The sequence below is a fragment of the Drosophila montana genome, unplaced genomic scaffold, assembly GCF_035044405.1.
Source record: "Drosophila montana isolate Dmon_TW-CO22-7 unplaced genomic scaffold, ASM3504440v1 contig_2669_1, whole genome shotgun sequence".
Classification (NCBI taxonomy): domain Eukaryota; kingdom Metazoa; phylum Arthropoda; class Insecta; order Diptera; family Drosophilidae; genus Drosophila; species Drosophila montana.
Window position 1 is genome coordinate 477,640 of NW_026997536.1, and position 16,813 is coordinate 494,452.

Genomic DNA, 16,813 nt, shown 5'->3' on the forward strand with positions numbered 1-16,813 from the left:
ATCGTGCCTACTATCGTTTTGCCTAGCAACGACTAATAGGTCCAGTTATCGATTTGACGCATACACAAACACATATCAACGCGTAGTGGTATCTGCATTAAATTTGGTGAAAAATCGACTTATTTGTTTAAATTAAAAGCAATAAACATGTGATAGTGGCTATTTAAGTGTACTAAAGTTCTCGCAAACTATCTAACGGTAAGTTTGCATTACGATACGCTTATTAATTAAGTGCAATGCAAACATTTGTGCTTGCACGCAACGTGTGTGTGCGTGTGTGTATGACTGCGGGTGTGGGTGCTGCGCTGTCATTTGAGACTGCGACAACACGACACGACAGCATTAATTATAGGTTTTTGTACCACACGAGTGCTAAGAACAGTAAAACCTTTGTGTGCTAATATACTCTGCATAATTATATATAATTCGGTGTCGGCCTGCTTAACCGTTATGTTCCGCCGGTTTATTGACTGATGTTGGCCTGTTTACCTTGTCCCAATATTAGTTGTTGTTGTTGCTTGAGAAAGCGAAAACACAGCCTAGACAAGAACAACAAAAACAACAACAGGAGAGTACGACGGCCGCCTCAACAGGTTTGCGCTCTCTCGCTCTCTTGCCAGCCAACAGCTGCTGCTGCTGCGGTTCCTGCTCTCGATTAAATTGATCGATAACGGATGCGTATGCATTTATCAATTGCTCCCCAACCATGCAGTTCAGTTCAAACTGCACTTTGATGTAATGTGATTCTCGTGATTTACCAAAAAAAAATTTATACATGTATATATGGATATTCAGGTTTATATGTTTGCGGCTTATGAATATTTAACAGCTGCCTTCGCCCATGCTGAAACTGGTTTATGGCGCATACTCAAAAATCTTTCACTCTTTCCAAGAACAAAGCGTGAGGACAACGACGATTACCAAAAAAAATACATATTTTTGACGCAACACAAATGCGGTCGCTGGCCTCTGTTTAACAAGTTTGCCACACAAAAAAAAACATTAAAATACACAGTAAACGACAGCAAGATACCCTGTAAATGACTGCTTCAAATTTATGTCTTGCTCTTTTCCAAAGGGTTGAAATTGGCATTTTACGGTTTTGGTTTAAAAAATTCACAAACTTTCCAGTTTCCAGATTTTCTACTTCCATACATTTGTAGCTAAAAAAAGACAAAGGATTAAGATATGGATTAAAAGATTAAGCCAAGAAAGCTGTCCATCAGAATAGCTTCCATTGTACTGTTCAGCTCATCAGAAAGACAGTTCTATTAAAACTGTAGCTTCTGGATTTATTCTCCACCTACCTCAGCAACGATATATATATACATACTTTACATGATCATAACTATCGCCTTATATGTTTTAAAGAAGCTCTAAAGCTTTTATATTTTACTTTATACCGTCTACAAAAGTCTTGCATCAAACACTTTTTGGCCATTTCTTTGGCTACAGGGTATTAGAAAAAAATTTTAACTGAGCATCCAATTCGTAAAACCAGCTTCAGTCTCTTGAAGATTCTTGCTGTCGTCTGCCAACTTTCAGTTACCAAACTGTCTCTCTGCCGCGCAAATCGCTTGAAAAACCCCGACTAAAAAACTCAAATAAAACATAAAAATCTTTCGTTAAAATGCGCAGTTGTTTTACGCGAAAATGTCTGCGGCTGGAGCTGCTGCTGCTGCTTGGTCTGCTTTCGCCCGGCCAGCCGGCGAATCTGCTGAACAGCTATCTGCCCGCCTCCATGCAGGCGCTGGCCTACTACATCGATCTGCTGCAATACGAGCCGCTGTCCAGCACCACGGCGGAGCCGCCGTTCAGTGCTGAGGGTCAGCAGGATGCGAGCACCAGCCCGCTGCCACCGCCCAGTTCCACTTCAAAGCCAGCTGCTGCTGCTGCTGCTGCTAGACCCGAAAGCACAACGCGTCGTCCCACCGGCAGCACCAGCGGCTGGTGGCAGCCGCCTAGCTGGTGGGAGACGCCGCAACGCACCACAACCACGGCAAAACCGTCAGCAGCGCCAACGCCGCCACATGGACCTGCGCTGTATGCACCACCTGGAGGCAGGCGAGCACCTGTGCCGCTGGAGGGTCAGGCGCTGTTCGATGAGATTCACGATGATACGGACTTTGATAGGCTGCCGCTCTCGCTGATCCGTGATATACAGACGGAGGCGCTGCACGATGACTTCACCAACGATGTGGAATCATTGGATAACTTCTTGCGTCTATATGATGATAATTATGGGCGTGCCGCTTTTGACGTTGAGTCGGCCATGGATCGCTGGAGCAGCACATCGACGGCGGGCAAGAAACGTGTGCCGCCCACCAAGCCCTATGTGGACTTTCTGCTTGTCTACGATCTGCTCAAGCGTGATGCCAAAGCGGCGAATTTGAGCAAATACGAGGGCTACTCAGACGATTTGCTGCAGCAGCTGTTCGAGCTGTCGAATGCCTCTTCCACGCGGCAGTTGCACACCCTGTTCCAGCGCATGCTGGACCGTGGCGATATACAGCGCAGCGATGTGGTGGCCCGTGTTCAGGGCATTCTTAAGGATCTGGGCAATCCGAATAGCCCCACGTCCAAGGCGCTCGTTCACATACCCAGCATGCAGTTTTTGCCCTAGTTCTTAAGGGTTTTTTGTCCATTCATCGAGCACATAATAAATTCTTAATTCATAATATATTCATTTCAAATCGCGCGTTTGACACATTGACACAGTTCGGACAGCCCGCCCACCAACTTCGATATGTTCGTGTGCGTGTGTGTGTGAGTTATCGATAACGACTGGCCAATTTGTTGCACGAACGGCGGCTGTCAACAGCTGTGACGACGTCATCAATAAACCTTGCCCACACACACATACACGCACATATATGTATGTATATAAGACCCTCCGCAAGAGAAGCACGTAGGCGCGCTCTTCGCTCTCTTGTTTTATTTTATTTTAGTTAGCAGTCCGCGCGTCGTGTATGCCCCGAGCTTGTCGTAATTAAAAGGTTACGCACGAAATCGCGCTTATAACGTCTCAAAGTTTTGAACATTAATTGAAATATGTCAAACATAAAGCAGTCTAGATTTTTATTATTTAACATAACACTAACTATATGATAATACATATAATATCTGCTTAATATATATTCCATTAAAATATTCGCCAAGAATTTATATAAAGTAAACTTCAATATACAAAGTCCTCTGAATTTACGGCATTCCAATTTACAAGTGAACGCTATACCCACAAATTTTTAGCAATAAAAAACGGAATTTTTATTCTATAAATATGTATTTTTGCTAAGACCTATCAAAATTTTAGAAAATGCATATTCAAAATAACGCATGTGACGTCACACACTTGTGCTCACCACATAACATTTCGCAAATCTGTCTCTTTCTATCTCTTTCTCTCGTTGTGATGCCCAAGCGGCGTTGTGCTTGCCGTTGGCTATGCCGCTCTCTGCTGCCGCTGTTTGGTTCCAGTTGCCGTTTGTATTTGGAGCGCGTAGCAAGTGCCGTTTTTTGCGTTGTTGCCTCCAATTAATTTGCATTAAGTAGTAAAATAAATTTGCAATTATTTTACAGTCAATAAAAGACAACCAATTAACATTAACCACTTGTAATCTGTGTAGTAAAGAAAAAAAGCAAGTTAAAATAATGCTCATCTTTTGTACTCAAATAGTTGTGGCATGAACAAAATTTATCGATTTGTGTGAAAGTTGCAAGCGGTGGCGGCGCCGCTGCTCAAAATAATTGGCCAAAAGAAAGTTTTTTTAAATCAAAGTTGTAAATTGCACAATGGAAAACTTAAACTTTGCACGCACGCCGCAGTTTCTGCGCAAAGTCATCAACGAGGCGCGCAGGTAAATAAATTTGCCCGCAACGGACAACAATAAAAACAAAACCCACCACCAACAACAATAACACACTCAAGTCTGCAGTCTGTACGGGACGAGCTGAAACGGGATAAATTTGGGGTGGGCTGTGTGTGTGGGGAGTTTGTAATTGTCTGTGCTGCAGTTCTAAGTTTTTTTTTTCGTATATTTATTTTCCTGCTGCACCTTACAGGTTTTACTTGTTTCCTTTTACGCTCAACTGACGCCAGCCGCACGACCTCAAACCCAGTGGCGGCACTTACAGTTGCAAGGCGTCTTATGTAACCCGAGCCTGGCGTAGCCAATTGTTCTGCATGGCTTTGATTTTTTTTCTTTTTGTATATGCAACATTTGCGAACAAAAGCAGTCCTTAAACCGTTAGCCCCATTGTGTTGCAACTTTAAGCAGCAGCAGCCATATCTATAGCCATAACCATTGCCCCACAACCGGCGTGAACATAATTTTGTACAGAACAAGACAAAGGGGTTGCCGTTTCATGTCTTTGTTTTGAGCCGACACCCTCTTTAGAATTTGGCTCCTCTTGACTTTTCATATGTACAATGCATAAATATATATATATGTGTGTGTGTATGTGTGTTTGTGTAGGATGTGCGCTATGTATGTCAACGGTTGCTTTTTATCGCGCCAAAGGCGATAGCGCACACTTATCCATTTTATATGTACATTGTATGTACATACATATATTGCTGTACTTGTGATTGTGTGGGTTTATCTACAGCTTCCCTTTATGTGTTTCTATAATATAATATTTAGCAAGAGTCATCGCATTTATTTAGCTTAAGTGATGCATAACATTTTCAATTGGTCGACTAGTGCGCCAGTGTGACCTTGTCAGATTTTTTTATGACAGTTGGCACAAGGTCAATGGCAAACATAGGCTGCAATTTATCGATAAGCAGCCAATGAAAATTGATCGCACGGATTTCGAAATGTTTGAGTGGGCGATTGAGTGAGTGGGAAGCAGTTATGAGCGATATTGTGACTGTGACTTCAAAATGTCAGTGACTGCGACTGTGTGTATTATGTATTTTGAGTTTATTATAAATATGTTGGACGATAATGTCCAAAATTAGTAAAACACATAACTACGTAGAATACTTTAAAATATTCTATTAGATTTTCAAAACATGTTAAAAACCGCTCAAACGAGAAGTAACTTCCGTTTAATTTTGGTCTTCAATTTTATTCTCAACTTGGTGGATTAGTTGAAAATCATGAAATGCACTTTTAATGAACACTCACATCTAAAAAAAAAAAACAATATACACAGTGGCTATATGCTGCCGATTTCACAAGGAATATTCCATGACCTCATCTTATTGGGAACTTACCTCACATACGCTAGCTACTAAAGAAATTTTAGATTTTTAGCTCTTACGGTTTGGGCTGTACGCTAATCACCAATCAGTCAATCGGTCTGTCAATCAGATGGGAACTTACCGATATCGGTATAAGTCACAATATACATATTCGTCAGTCACTGTCACGCCAATGTTGATCAACTCTTGTCGAAATTGAGAAGCACGCATTTGAAATGAGATCAACGGCTGCTGATCATCATTCCCACACCATGTGTGCACACTCACAATTCTATATACGTCTACATGTATTTTAATTAATTAAAAACATTCCATTCGCATTGCAGATCATTTATACACAGTGACGACACCGCAGCAGCCGGCAAGCCAACAGAAGACACAACAGCGGCACGCGACGAAATGGAGCTCGCCCACAGTTTGACACTCAACGAGGAAGCAGTGAAGCAGCTGCCGGAACATAAGCGTGCAGTTTTTGAGCTGGAATGGTTGCGTTATCTGGAGAAGTCGCTGCCACACATGCCCAAGCATGAGATTAAGACGGGACAGAAGAAGCTCGTGCATCAGCTCTTGGAGCGTATACAGGGCGCTCCAGGTCCGCCCATGCGCAAGTTGATAGCCAGCGCACTGGCCACACTGTTCTCCGTGGGCGATACCTTTATGCTCTTCGATTCGGTCAACGCTTGTAATGATATACTGAAGAACAAGGATGATTCGCCCAGCTATTTGCCCACAAAGCTGTAAGTAGCTATAATAAATATCCAATCCCAAGCAGCCCATCCAATTCTTTCATTTGTAGTGCCGCCATTTGCGTGCTGGGCTCCATGTACGAGAAGCTCGGACGCATGATGGGTCGCACCTATGAGGACACCGTGCAAATCCTTATACGTACGCTGCGTAACGCCGAGTCGCAGGCACGCATCGAGATCATGCACACGCTGGAAAAGGTTAGCGCTGGCATGGGCACCGCCATCGCCAATGTGCACAAAGATATATACAAGGCGGCCAAGCATTGCCTGCTGGATCGCGTGATGGCGGTACGCGTTGCTGCCGCTCGTTGCATACTCAAGATGATCTACAGTGCGTCGTTTCTGTACCAGACGGAACTGGAGAACCTGGGCACGTTGTGCTTTCGCGCCTTTGACGGCAGCAACTATGAAGTGCGCTGCGCCGTTGCCCAGCTGCTGGGCACACTGCTCGCCTACACACAGCAGCTGGCCGAGCTAGCGGCGAGCAACAAGAAGTCCGCTCAAGCCCAAGCTGCGGCCGCCGCATTGCAAGCTGCTAAAGGCGGCGCATTGCGTCTGGTCTCACTGGACGAGGCGCTGGGCATACTTATGTCTGGCTTTTTGCGTGGTGGCGCCTCCTTTCTGAAGGGCACTGGCGAAATAATCAAGGGCAGCTCCGGCGTCAATCGTGAGGTGCGCGTTGGCGTTACCCATGCTTATGTGGTATTCGTGCAGTTCATGGGCAGCGTTTGGCTGGAGCGACAGCTGGGCACATTCCTTGCCCATGTGCTGGATCTGGTGGCCAATCCGAAGGCGGCTTGTTCGCATGTGGATGCCGTCTATTCACGCAAGTGCATCAACTTTATATTGCGCTCCACCATTGGCAAGATGCTGGGTGAGAAGGCGCAAAGCGCCGCCTGCAAAGAGCTCATCCATTTGGTGGCCAAGCAAATGAACTCAATTGACTTTAATCCGGAGAATGCCAAGGACTCGAACCAGGAGACACTGTTCAGTCAGCACCTGCTGGTATGCGCCCTGCAGGAGCTCAGCTCTCTGTTTATTGGACTGGGCACAACGGCCCAAAATTTGCTGACAGATCAATCCCTGAATGCCATCGATGCCACCTGCGCGGTGCTGGTGCATCCGTGTGCTGCGGCGCGTCTGGCCGCCGCCTGGTGTCTGCGCAGCTGCTGCATTGCGGTGCCCAGCCAAATAACGCCGCTCATCGATCGCTTTATTGATGCCATTGAGCAGATGCGCTCCTCGCCGGAGGCCATTGCGGGCTATAGCTGCGCCTTGGCGGCCATTTTGGGTAGCGCTCGCCACTCACCCCTGGGCATACCGCACACCAAGGGCAAGGTGGTGTTTAATTGTGCCGAGGAGCTGTTACGCTCCGCTTCCCAGAATAGCCGCATGTCGCTGCATCGCACCCAGGCCGGCTGGCTGTTAATTGGCGCCATCATGACGCTTGGATCGCCGGTGGTCAAGGGCCTGTTGCCGCGCATGCTACTGCTATGGCGCAACTCCTTTCCGCGCTCCAACAAGGAGCTCGAATCGGAGAAGGCGCGCGGCGATGCTTTCACCTGGCAGGTGACTCTCGAGGGACGTGCTGGCGCTCTGTCGGTCATGCATAGTTTTCTGCTCAATTGCCCGGATCTGGTCAGTGAGGACATCACGCGGCGTCTGCTCACGCCCATCGAAAGCGCCCTCGCCATGTTGGTCAAGTGAGTCAAATGTGGTTCTTACTCAATCTTTATATTAACTGTTGTTTTATTTTTCGCTGCCAGCTTGGCCACTGTGCTCAAGAGCTATGGCACACAGCTGAAGGCACCTGCTGCCATGGTGCGTTTGCGTCTCTTTGGGACACTGACCCTGTTGCCGCCCACTGCTATGGAGGCTTCCTATACGCATCTTTTGCGCATGCTCGTCTCGGAGTTTACTTTGTCGGATAATGCGGCCAATACGACGAATTCTCTGCTGCGCACGCTCTGCCATGGCGATGATTCCATTATTTTGGGCACTTGGCTTCAGGAGACCAATCACCGCACCATCGAGGATCAGGTATGCTCCGAACCCAATACTTAAAAAAGCTAGGGTTAGGCTAGGGTAATTTTCAATAGCTCTATAATTGTATAACCGAAACTATCTTCTACCTCTTAAACTATTCCCCCATTAATCAGATGGAGCCCAATCGCAAAGTCGATGGCGAGCATGTAAGTGTTGCCCCTGTGCCCCTTAAACGATAAAAATATATTTCGTTGACGATTTTGGTTTGCATGCGCAATAACTCGTAACCTTACCCACTCGCTGCTAAACAAGCGAGTAGCTCTTCCATTCGTTATTCTGCTATTATTATTCGTTACCCTTTGCTACAAATAATCTATTGTTTGCTATTCATTTTATTGGATAACTCGCTACATTTTAGCTTAATCGTTCGAGTTAAACCAGATAGATGATCGTTGATAATTTCAAGCATTAGCGAGTAGCTATTTTCATATTGTTGTTACCTTTGTCGAACTTCTATACTTTTTACTCGTTTCTTTTTATATCGTTGGGTTTTAAATTATACTCGTTACTTTTTAACTTCGATTTAAAGCAGATATATAAAAGACCGTTGTTTATTTCTGTTCTGTTTCACAATGCTAATTGAGTACCAGCGAGCATGTGTTTTACTCGTTGCAATACAGCGATTAATCTGTTATTTGCCTGTTGTTCGTCTCTTTTAATTTCTTTCTCGTTGTCTGCTTTTGAAACAAATACAGCGATAGTTCGACTGTTGTCTACTCTTGACTTGTTATTCGTTACTCTTTTAATTATTTACTCGTTAGTTTCTTATATTTCACTATAGCTTTTAACATTTACTAACTAGTATCCCACTCTCCGTTCAATGCATAGCTTCAGCCGAATAGCGCTGCTGGCTCCGGCGCCCTGGAGCACGATCCCTGCTGCTTGTATCGCCCCAACTGGTCGGCCCAGTATAGCAGCAATGCCAGCTCAAACTCGAGCACTTCGAGCAACAGCAACAACAACAACATACAGCTGATTAACAAGGCGCAACAATGCCCGGGACCTTTGCCCCTGGGCGTGGCCGTGATCGATATGTCCGTGACGCTGTACGGCACCATTTTCCCCAAGGTGGCCAATAAGCATCGGCTGCAAATGCTCGACCATTTTGCCGAGTGCATCAAGCAGGCAAAGAGCAACCGCCAGGAGGCAATCCAGATGAACATATTTACCGCGCTGCTCTACGCGCTGAAGAATCTGACGGACAGCAAGACGACCATTGGCCAGGAGGATGTCAAGAAGAGTGCCACCAGCCTGATAGTCGCCTCGCTGACCAGTACCAATTCAACCATACGCTGCGCCGCCGGCGAAGCACTCGGCCGTTTGGCCCAGGTGGTTGCCGATTCCCACTTTACGGCCGAGCTGGCACAGAACAGTTTCGACAAGCTGAAGTCGGCCCGGGATGTGGTCACACGCACCGGGCACTCGCATGCCCTGGGCTGTTTGCATCGCTATGTGGGCGGCATGGGCAGCTCACAGCATCTGAATACCAGTGTCTCGATATTGCTTGCTCTTGGTCAGGACAGCGCCTCGCCGGTGGTGCAGGTCTGGTCGCTCTATGCGCTGGCACAGATTGCCGACTCCGGCGGTCCCATGTTCCGTGGCTATGTGGAGGCCACGTTGACGCTCTCGCTGAAGCTGCTACTGAGCGTGCCGCATGCCCATGTGGATGTGCATCAGTGTGTGGGCCGTGTGGTCAACGCACTGATCACCACCGTCGGACCGGAACTCCAGGGCAACAATACGGCCGTAAGTGCTATGCGCAGCTCTTTTCTGTGCGCTGCGGCACTGCTGCAAGCGCACGCCGATCCCCTGGTGCAAGCCGAGGCCATTGGCTGCCTGCAGCAGCTGCATCTGTTTGCCTGCAAATCTCTGCAGCTGGATACGCTCGTCCCGACGCTGGTCAAGATGCTGGCCAGTAATTATTTTATATTACGCAAAGCGGCTGTCGCCTGTCTGCGTCAGCTGGCGCATCGAGAGGCGCGTGAGGTGTGCGAACTGGCGCTGGCCATTACGCCTGAGCAATGTCCGGATTTGGTCATTACAGAGTATGGGCTGCCCGGACTGCTCTACTCCATGCTGGACACGGAAACGGACGCGGAGATGCTCAAGAACATACACGATACGCTGACTTCAATGCTGCAAATGCTGGCAGCTGATAACCTGAGCAACTGGCTAAGTCTCTGCAAGAAGGTGCTAACCGTCGCCGTGGAGACTGGGTCATCCAGCGAGGAGCAAACTGGAGCACAGGCTGGCGGCTCTGGGGATGCCGGCAGCAAATCCGGCACAGGCGAGTCAACGCAAACCGACGACGACGATGATGAGGAAGAGGAGTATGCCGACGATGTGACCGAATATCGTGCCGAGGAGAACACCTCCACGCATCCAGCCGTACAGCCACGGTGGCCCACCCGTGTCTTTGCCGCCCAATGTGTGCGCCGCATCATTGCCAGCTGTGAGGCGGCCAATGCGCTGCATTTCGATCTGCTGCAGGCCAAGGAGCAGCAGCTGATCAAGTCGCGCAGCGGCGATTATCTCATTCTGCATCTGGCGGAGCTTATACGCATGTCCTTTATGGCCGCTACCTCAGATTCGGATCAGCTGCGGCTGGAGGGCTTGCGCACGCTGCAGGAGATAATAGATCGATTTGCAAATGTGCCGGAGCCCGAGTTTCCTGGTCATTTGCTGCTCGAACAGTATCAGGCACAGGTCGGCGCTGCTCTACGTCCGGCTTTTGCGCCCGACACGCCCTCCCATGTGACCGCCGCCGCCTGTGAGGTGTGCTCCGCCTGGATTGGCTCTGGTGTTGCGCGTGACATTAGCGATTTGCGGCGGGTGCATCAGCTGCTGGTCAGCTCGCTGAACAAGCTTTACACGAAGACAAACAGCAGCACTCAGCTGTATAACGAGTCGATGGCAACGCTGGAAAAGCTCAGCATACTCAAGGCCTGGGCGGAGGTCTACATTGTGGCCATGCTGGGCAACGGCAAGGCGCCCGCCTCGCTGCTAACCATTGCGCCTACGGGTGCAGCCACAGAACTGGTCACCGGGCTTGAATTGGATACGGATAATCGTGGCGAGAGTCTATTGGGTCTGGTGCAGCCGGAGCTGCATAATCTATCCAATCACTGGCTGGCAGCCATGAAGGATCATGCGCTGCTGCTGCTGCCTGTCGAGTTTCAGTCACAATTGCCTCGCGATGGAGGCTCCTTTTACACCACAGACACCATCAACTCGTCCAAGCCGCACTACATGACCAGCTGGCCGCCCATACTATATGCAGCTGCACTCTGGCTACGCGACGAGGGCTTTGCCAAGCATGTGGACACTCAAAGCCAAGTGGAACCGAGCAGCACGCAGCCCGAGCCCGAGTCAAATAATAATAATCACATCACCCATGGCTCGCTCTCGGCAGATCGTTTCCACATGATTTTCGGCATTTGCATGGAGGCACTGTGCAGCATGCGCAGCTCGGATAAGCCCCGGAACATTGTTAGCTGCCTGCGGGCGCTGCACAGCATCTTTGATTCGGATTGGGCGCGCCGGCAGCTGATCAAGGATCGTGCCTTGACCATTGAGCTATGCCACGTGCTGCATCGCCAGATACTCACACGCGATGAGCTGCTCGTCCAGATGCTGTGCGTGGAGATACTCAAGCAAACCATACAGGCGGCACGCGAAGATTTAGAAAGAAGACGCGACACCCAACAGCAAAAGCAGCAGCCCGCAGACAATGCCAATGAAAATCAGAATGAAAGTGAGAAACTGGAGATGGGCGAGGGTAGCGTCATGCAGCCGGGCAGCTCGCATGTATATGCCGTGCTGGAGGTGTGTCTGTGCCTTTTCGTGCGACAAATACCCAGCCTGAATCCCAGCAAGCAGAGCAGCCTACAGATGGACTATGCGTATGCCCGGAATGCCGCCTCCTTCTTCTCAGTGCTTGGCGATGACAATGGTCGCCTGGTCGCCAGCGGGCTGCAGTGCGTCGAACAGCTGCTGGAGCTGTGCACGCCCAGTGGCGCACTGACCATACTGCCCACCATACTCTACATGACCACGAGCATTATGCGGGAGATAGCCAACAAGTCGGCCATCGACAGCAGCATACTGGCCAACACCTGTGCCGTGCAGGCAGCGCTGAAGTGTCTGCGCTCTGTCTGTGTGCATCGCTGGGCACACCAAGCGGCCACCCAGGAGGATTGGCAGCAGCTGCTCCAAAGCGCTCTGGCCACTATTATTGACATGACCAAGACCGCTGGCGATAATGAGGAGCGTAAGGTGGACGAGGTCACCATGTTGCTGGCCATTGCTGTATTCATATTACATACGCCCGCCTCCGTGGTGGCCACGCCCTCCCTGCAATATCCGTGCATCAATCATTTTCGGCAGTGCCTGCAATCGGAACACTTGTCTGTAAAATTAAAGTGCATCGAGACGACGCGTTCCATTTTCACACAGGCGGACTTAAAGACGGCCACGCCCTACATCCATGCGCTGGCGCCGCGCATTATTGAATCCCTTTATGCCGAGTCCAGCAAGATGCCAACCAGCGAACTGGAGCTTCAGGTGACCCTCGAGAGCATTGTGACCGTGGAACAGCTCATTGAGCTTGCCGAGCCGCAGCATCGTAAGTAGCAGTCATATACAGTTATTTCAAATGTCAGGTCTGTTCCGAATTGGTCTACTAACAGTTTTAGGTTGGGTTGAAGGTTCCACTCCAGAAAATAGAAGCCCATTCCAAGCATTTTAGCATTTTTGAGAACTTATTACATTTAAGAATATCGGTGATAAAATTAAGCTTACAAATTTGAAGGTTAGGAAGAATGTTTCATTCCAGAAGTTCCTAAATAGGCTAAAAAGATTCAGCTCAACTAGCTGAAATCTAAACCGGTTCTCCAAGTTTCAAAAAACTACATAATTTAAAAAACATATATTTAAGCAGACCATCTAAAAGATTTCATCTGAAATTGATAAGTAGTTACACATATGTTTATGAAAATAGCATTGTCCAATATTCGGGACAGACCTGTAAAAAGCGCAACTAGTGCGTTCCTTTACCCAGCTACACACAGTCCGTTTCCAAATATTATATAGAGCTGCCAAACATGGCGCACAGTTTGTAAGCGTCGTCAAATAGTACCGTTTTTTTATTATTATATTCTGCTCTTTTTCTCTACGTCTCTTCTCTTTCAATTGCTTAACTCATTCATTACACACACATAATTTTAAAATAAAAATATCGTTAGGAAACTTGCTACAAGGTAAATAGATGCGCCCATTCACCTGTTTCTTGTTTGCACTCTCAATGTTTAAGCACCTCAATATGCATTTGTTAAATATGTACATTAAAGCGTTGTAGATAATAGCTGTAGCTGCAAATTTGCATAATTGCGCTTTAAATGTCGTTGCACACTGCATGCAATTACTGTTGCTGTCATCGATATCGATAACAAGTACGCAACAGTGTTTACACACCCTTATGCTACGTTAATTGTCCTGTCTGCAAATTTTGAATTTGCATATATCAATTTTTCTTTGCACATTTCACAGATATACAAATGCTAACGCTGCTGGTGCCGGTGCTCATTGGGTACCTGGCCGAGCCAAGCAAGTTGCGTGCGTTGCCCAAATACCAGCGCCAACTGCATGAGCAATCCCTTAACTGGCTGCTCAAGATCGGACCCAAATATCCGCAGGAGTTCAAGGCGTTGATGTGCCAAAAGCCGGAATTGCGCCAGAAACTGGAAGGGGCCATTCGCAGCCAGCAGCAGTCAATTAATCTCGCCCAGAAGGCCAGCGAGGCGCAGCGCAGTGGTTTGCTGGCCAAGCCGCAGAAGCCGACGATCAAGTTGAAAACGGACTTTAGCAACTTCCAATAAATAAATATAAACCGTCACACACATACGTATACATATATATAATGCTGCTAATAGCGTGATTTATTAGAAACTGCTTTTATTGCTATAAACGTAAAAAGTACCTAAAGAACCTAATCTAAAATACGTATATAAATTATAAGGGGTACTCCAACACACGATTTCTGGTTTTGTTGGGAATGCAACATATTGTTAGTTATTATTATTATATATACACAAAAACGATATAAGTTATAAAAGCTATTTAAAACAATGTTAATATTGTTGACTTCTCTAATCGAAATTTAGCTCCTGTTTAACATTTAGCTCATCTTTAAACACTGTTTTCAAACGATGCCTCGACTGCTTTATGCCATCCAATTCCTCAATTTGTCTACGCGCCAATTCTTGAATGCTCAGGCCGCTCAACTCTTTGGCTGGCTGCGGCGGCGGCGGCACTGAGCTCTTCGAGGACCCATAATTAACAATTGGACGCGGCATTGACGTTAATGCAGTTGGCAGCTGTTCGAACGATGGCGGCTCCAGGCGGCTGAGAAGCGTTGTGTAATAGAAGAGAGTGCGTAAGCGTTGCCGAAACAGCTGGACCGCCGGCTGAGATTCGTCATAGCTGATGGCAGGCTTCAGGTCGGTCGCAATCTTGGCATGATTGCGACAATGCACGGACAGGATGCATATAGCTCGAAAGCCCATCATTGTGGACCAGTTGGGTGGCAGGAGCATCAATGGTTGCCCAGCCGATTCACTTGCCTCCAATGCCGGCAATTGACGGAACATTTTGCTATAGCATCGATTCAGCTGCTTGGTGAGTGCAATGCTCTGAACGAGCAGGACAGCATCCGCTGGGCGCTTGAAGCGCAGGGCATTGGCCACCACATACAAATTACGTTCATTGCGTGGCAGCGGCATTGGCACCTGTGGCGCATCCAGTTGCAGATTATAGGAATACTTAAAATACTCGTAGACGTGTAAATCCATGCCGTGCAATGGCACCAAACAATTGCCATTGACGTTCGAGTCCAGTTTGGGTTTCTTTGGCTTTGGCTTCTGGGTGGGATTGATAAGCAGTGAATCCGGATCCGCTTGCCATTCCTGCAAACGTTGCGCCCAATTCTCGGCGGTTACTTGAGTCTTTTTGTGGGTTTTGCGACGTGGTATGTCAGCCACTGTCGCCTGCGGATTCTGCTCGAGAAACCGCTTGATGACCAGAAAGCGTGTGCGGCAGCTGGTGCGCGTATGATTGCCCAAATGGCTGGCGCACTTAACCCACTGCGAAGTGCCGTGCTCGGTAACGAAGCTCATCAATTTTGTGTCATCCTCCATGGACCAAGGATCGGTTTTATTGCGCTGTGCCAGCACATTGTTATAGCGTGTGCGCAGCTGGGCCAGTGAGCGATTGGGAAACAATGTGCGCGGAAAGCAATTAAATTTGCCATTATATTCCTCAACGGCTGCGAATAGCATCAGATCCTCACTAGGCGTAAAGGGCGCTGGAAAGGATTAAAATATGAATTGTATGAAGTTGCAATTGTGTTTGTGAGCGTACCGTGACTGATGCTGGGATGCAGCACATACATATAGCGTCCAATTAGTGTGGATCGTGATCTACCCGGAAAATGTTCAACCACCTGGGACCAGTCGGTCAGTCCGTTCACCGTATTCTGTGCGACAACGGCGCGCAAACGTGCATTATCCTCATGCCCCCAGCGGAGAGCGTTCGTTGGTTCCATATGAAAGCGCAGCGTTGTCTGCATGCGCACAAAGCACTGATAGTCGGAACGTTGATGCACTGTAGCAGCAATGGCTTGCCAGTTTTGCAGTTTATGGGCCTTGGCCGCCAACAGCAAAGCATTGTCCTCCTCGGTCGTCCAGTCGTCGCGCTTAAGCTGTGGCTGCAAGTAAACCAACCACATGGCCTCACAGCTGTATGACGAATGACGATGCTCTAGATCCAGTGTGCTAATCTGATTCCAATCAATGCTGAAGCTGCTATCGGCGGCATCTAACAAACTGGCCACCGTTTGGACGTGTAGATCGATGCCCCTGCGTTTGCGCTCGTGACTGGACGCGGCTTTCGCTGCCTTGGTCTGATAGTTAGCATGATCCACCAGCTGTTAGTTTGGAATGGGAAATGGGAAGTCATCAAATTTTCTGCCAGCTCCTAGAGGCGTGTCCACTTACCTGCTGCTTAATACCCATAACCACGTTTTTCTTGTCCAGCACCGTCCAGACGTGCTTGGAGCGCATATCGAAATCAGTGGGAAACATTTCGGTGTCGCAGCGGCTCTCATAGTCCTCATTGTTGGGACAACTCCGACCGTCCACATCCCGAAAATATAGATTGCCCTTGAAGCGAAACGTTCCGCCGCGCAGCACTGCGCCGCTCTGGCCAACGCTTTCACCGCCGGTCGCTGAGCGCGGTTTCTGACGGCGTATTAGTATCTGCTCGTTGCGTTTGTAGCGAGCGCGTACTAGCTCCAAAAGCTCCAGCATACGTCGGCGCACCTGTTCCAGCCGCCGTTGCAGCTCCTGGTTCAGTCTCAAGGCAATTGTATCGCATGGCTCGGCGCTGGCTGCCAGCAGCGTTGTGATTTCCTGCAGCAGTTGTTGGTGGCTCAGCTTTAGGTTATCTACATCGCACATTTTGGTGCTGATCAAGCAAAATTATTCTTTGAGCTCCTGCATATGCAAAATGTCTTCAAGAATTTTGCAAATGCCTTTTCCACAAAAATAACAAAACGAAACGCGTTTGTCGAAATTTAGGCACTATCCAAGCGATTTATTTACTTATCGCCTTTGATATCGAAGTAGTTTACTTTTACAATGTGATATATCGACAGTTACCATCATTCTTTAGGTCCTGATTGTTTTCACCTGTTTTAGCAGTATTTTTCAGCCAAATTAAAAGCTAAAGTAATTTCATACTTAATAAAGCTTATGTT

The 16,813-nt window shown here is 48.0% G+C and overlaps 3 protein-coding genes across 7 annotated transcripts; 2 read left to right on the plus strand and 1 right to left on the minus strand.

The window, feature by feature from the left end:
* Positions 1–55: 55 nt before the first annotated feature.
* LOC135429717 (HEAT repeat-containing protein 5B) lies at positions 56–14,127 on the plus strand. Of its 5 annotated transcripts, none has more exons than XM_064684156.1 (8): positions 56–198; positions 5,536–5,946; positions 6,006–7,658; positions 7,722–7,995; positions 8,115–8,147; positions 8,830–12,625; positions 13,245–13,259; positions 13,549–14,127. In XM_064684156.1, the coding sequence occupies exons 2-8, from the start codon at positions 5,609–5,611 to the stop codon at positions 13,875–13,877; spliced, it is 6,438 nt and encodes a 2,145-aa protein (XP_064540226.1). In that variant the 5' UTR covers positions 56–198; positions 5,536–5,608; the 3' UTR covers positions 13,878–14,127. The 5 variants fall into 5 exon arrangements, with proteins under 5 accessions (XP_064540226.1, XP_064540221.1, XP_064540223.1 ...); XM_064684151.1 differs by lacking the exon at positions 56–198 and adding an exon at positions 3,685–3,857; XM_064684153.1 differs by lacking the exons at positions 56–198; positions 8,115–8,147 and adding an exon at positions 3,690–3,857.
* ImpE3 (Ecdysone-inducible gene E3) lies at positions 897–2,693 on the plus strand. The gene has a single exon (XM_064684103.1). The coding sequence runs from the start codon at positions 1,631–1,633 to the stop codon at positions 2,621–2,623; it is 993 nt and encodes a 330-aa protein (XP_064540173.1). The 5' UTR covers positions 897–1,630; the 3' UTR covers positions 2,624–2,693.
* Pbp95 (proximal sequence element A Pbp95) lies at positions 13,907–16,635 on the minus strand. The gene is made up of 3 exons (XM_064684161.1): positions 16,053–16,635; positions 15,418–15,982; positions 13,907–15,361 (listed from the first exon to the last, which is right to left on the minus strand). The coding sequence occupies exons 1-3, from the start codon at positions 16,512–16,514 to the stop codon at positions 14,148–14,150; spliced, it is 2,241 nt and encodes a 746-aa protein (XP_064540231.1). The 5' UTR covers positions 16,515–16,635; the 3' UTR covers positions 13,907–14,147.
* Between the last annotated feature and the right edge of the window lie 178 nt (positions 16,636–16,813).

Coding starts and splice junctions, on each gene's coding strand:
- Pbp95 (XM_064684161.1), bottom strand. CDS start 16,514: ATGTGCGATGTAGATAACCTAAAGCTGAGCCACCAACAACTGCTGCAG. Junction 15,983..16,052: donor TTATGGGTATTAAGCAGCAG/GTAAGTGGACAC, acceptor CCAAACTAACAG/CTGGTGGATCATGCTAACTA. Junction 15,362..15,417: donor GCATCCCAGCATCAGTCACG/GTACGCTCACAA, acceptor AATCCTTTCCAG/CGCCCTTTACGCCTAGTGAG.
- LOC135429717 (XM_064684151.1), top strand. CDS start 3,793: ATGGAAAACTTAAACTTTGCACGCACGCCGCAGTTTCTGCGCAAAGTC. Junction 3,858..5,535: donor GTCATCAACGAGGCGCGCAG/GTAAATAAATTT, acceptor TTCGCATTGCAG/ATCATTTATACACAGTGACG. Junction 8,148..8,829: donor GCAAAGTCGATGGCGAGCAT/GTAAGTGTTGCC, acceptor TTCAATGCATAG/CTTCAGCCGAATAGCGCTGC.
- ImpE3 (XM_064684103.1), top strand. CDS start 1,631: ATGCGCAGTTGTTTTACGCGAAAATGTCTGCGGCTGGAGCTGCTGCTG.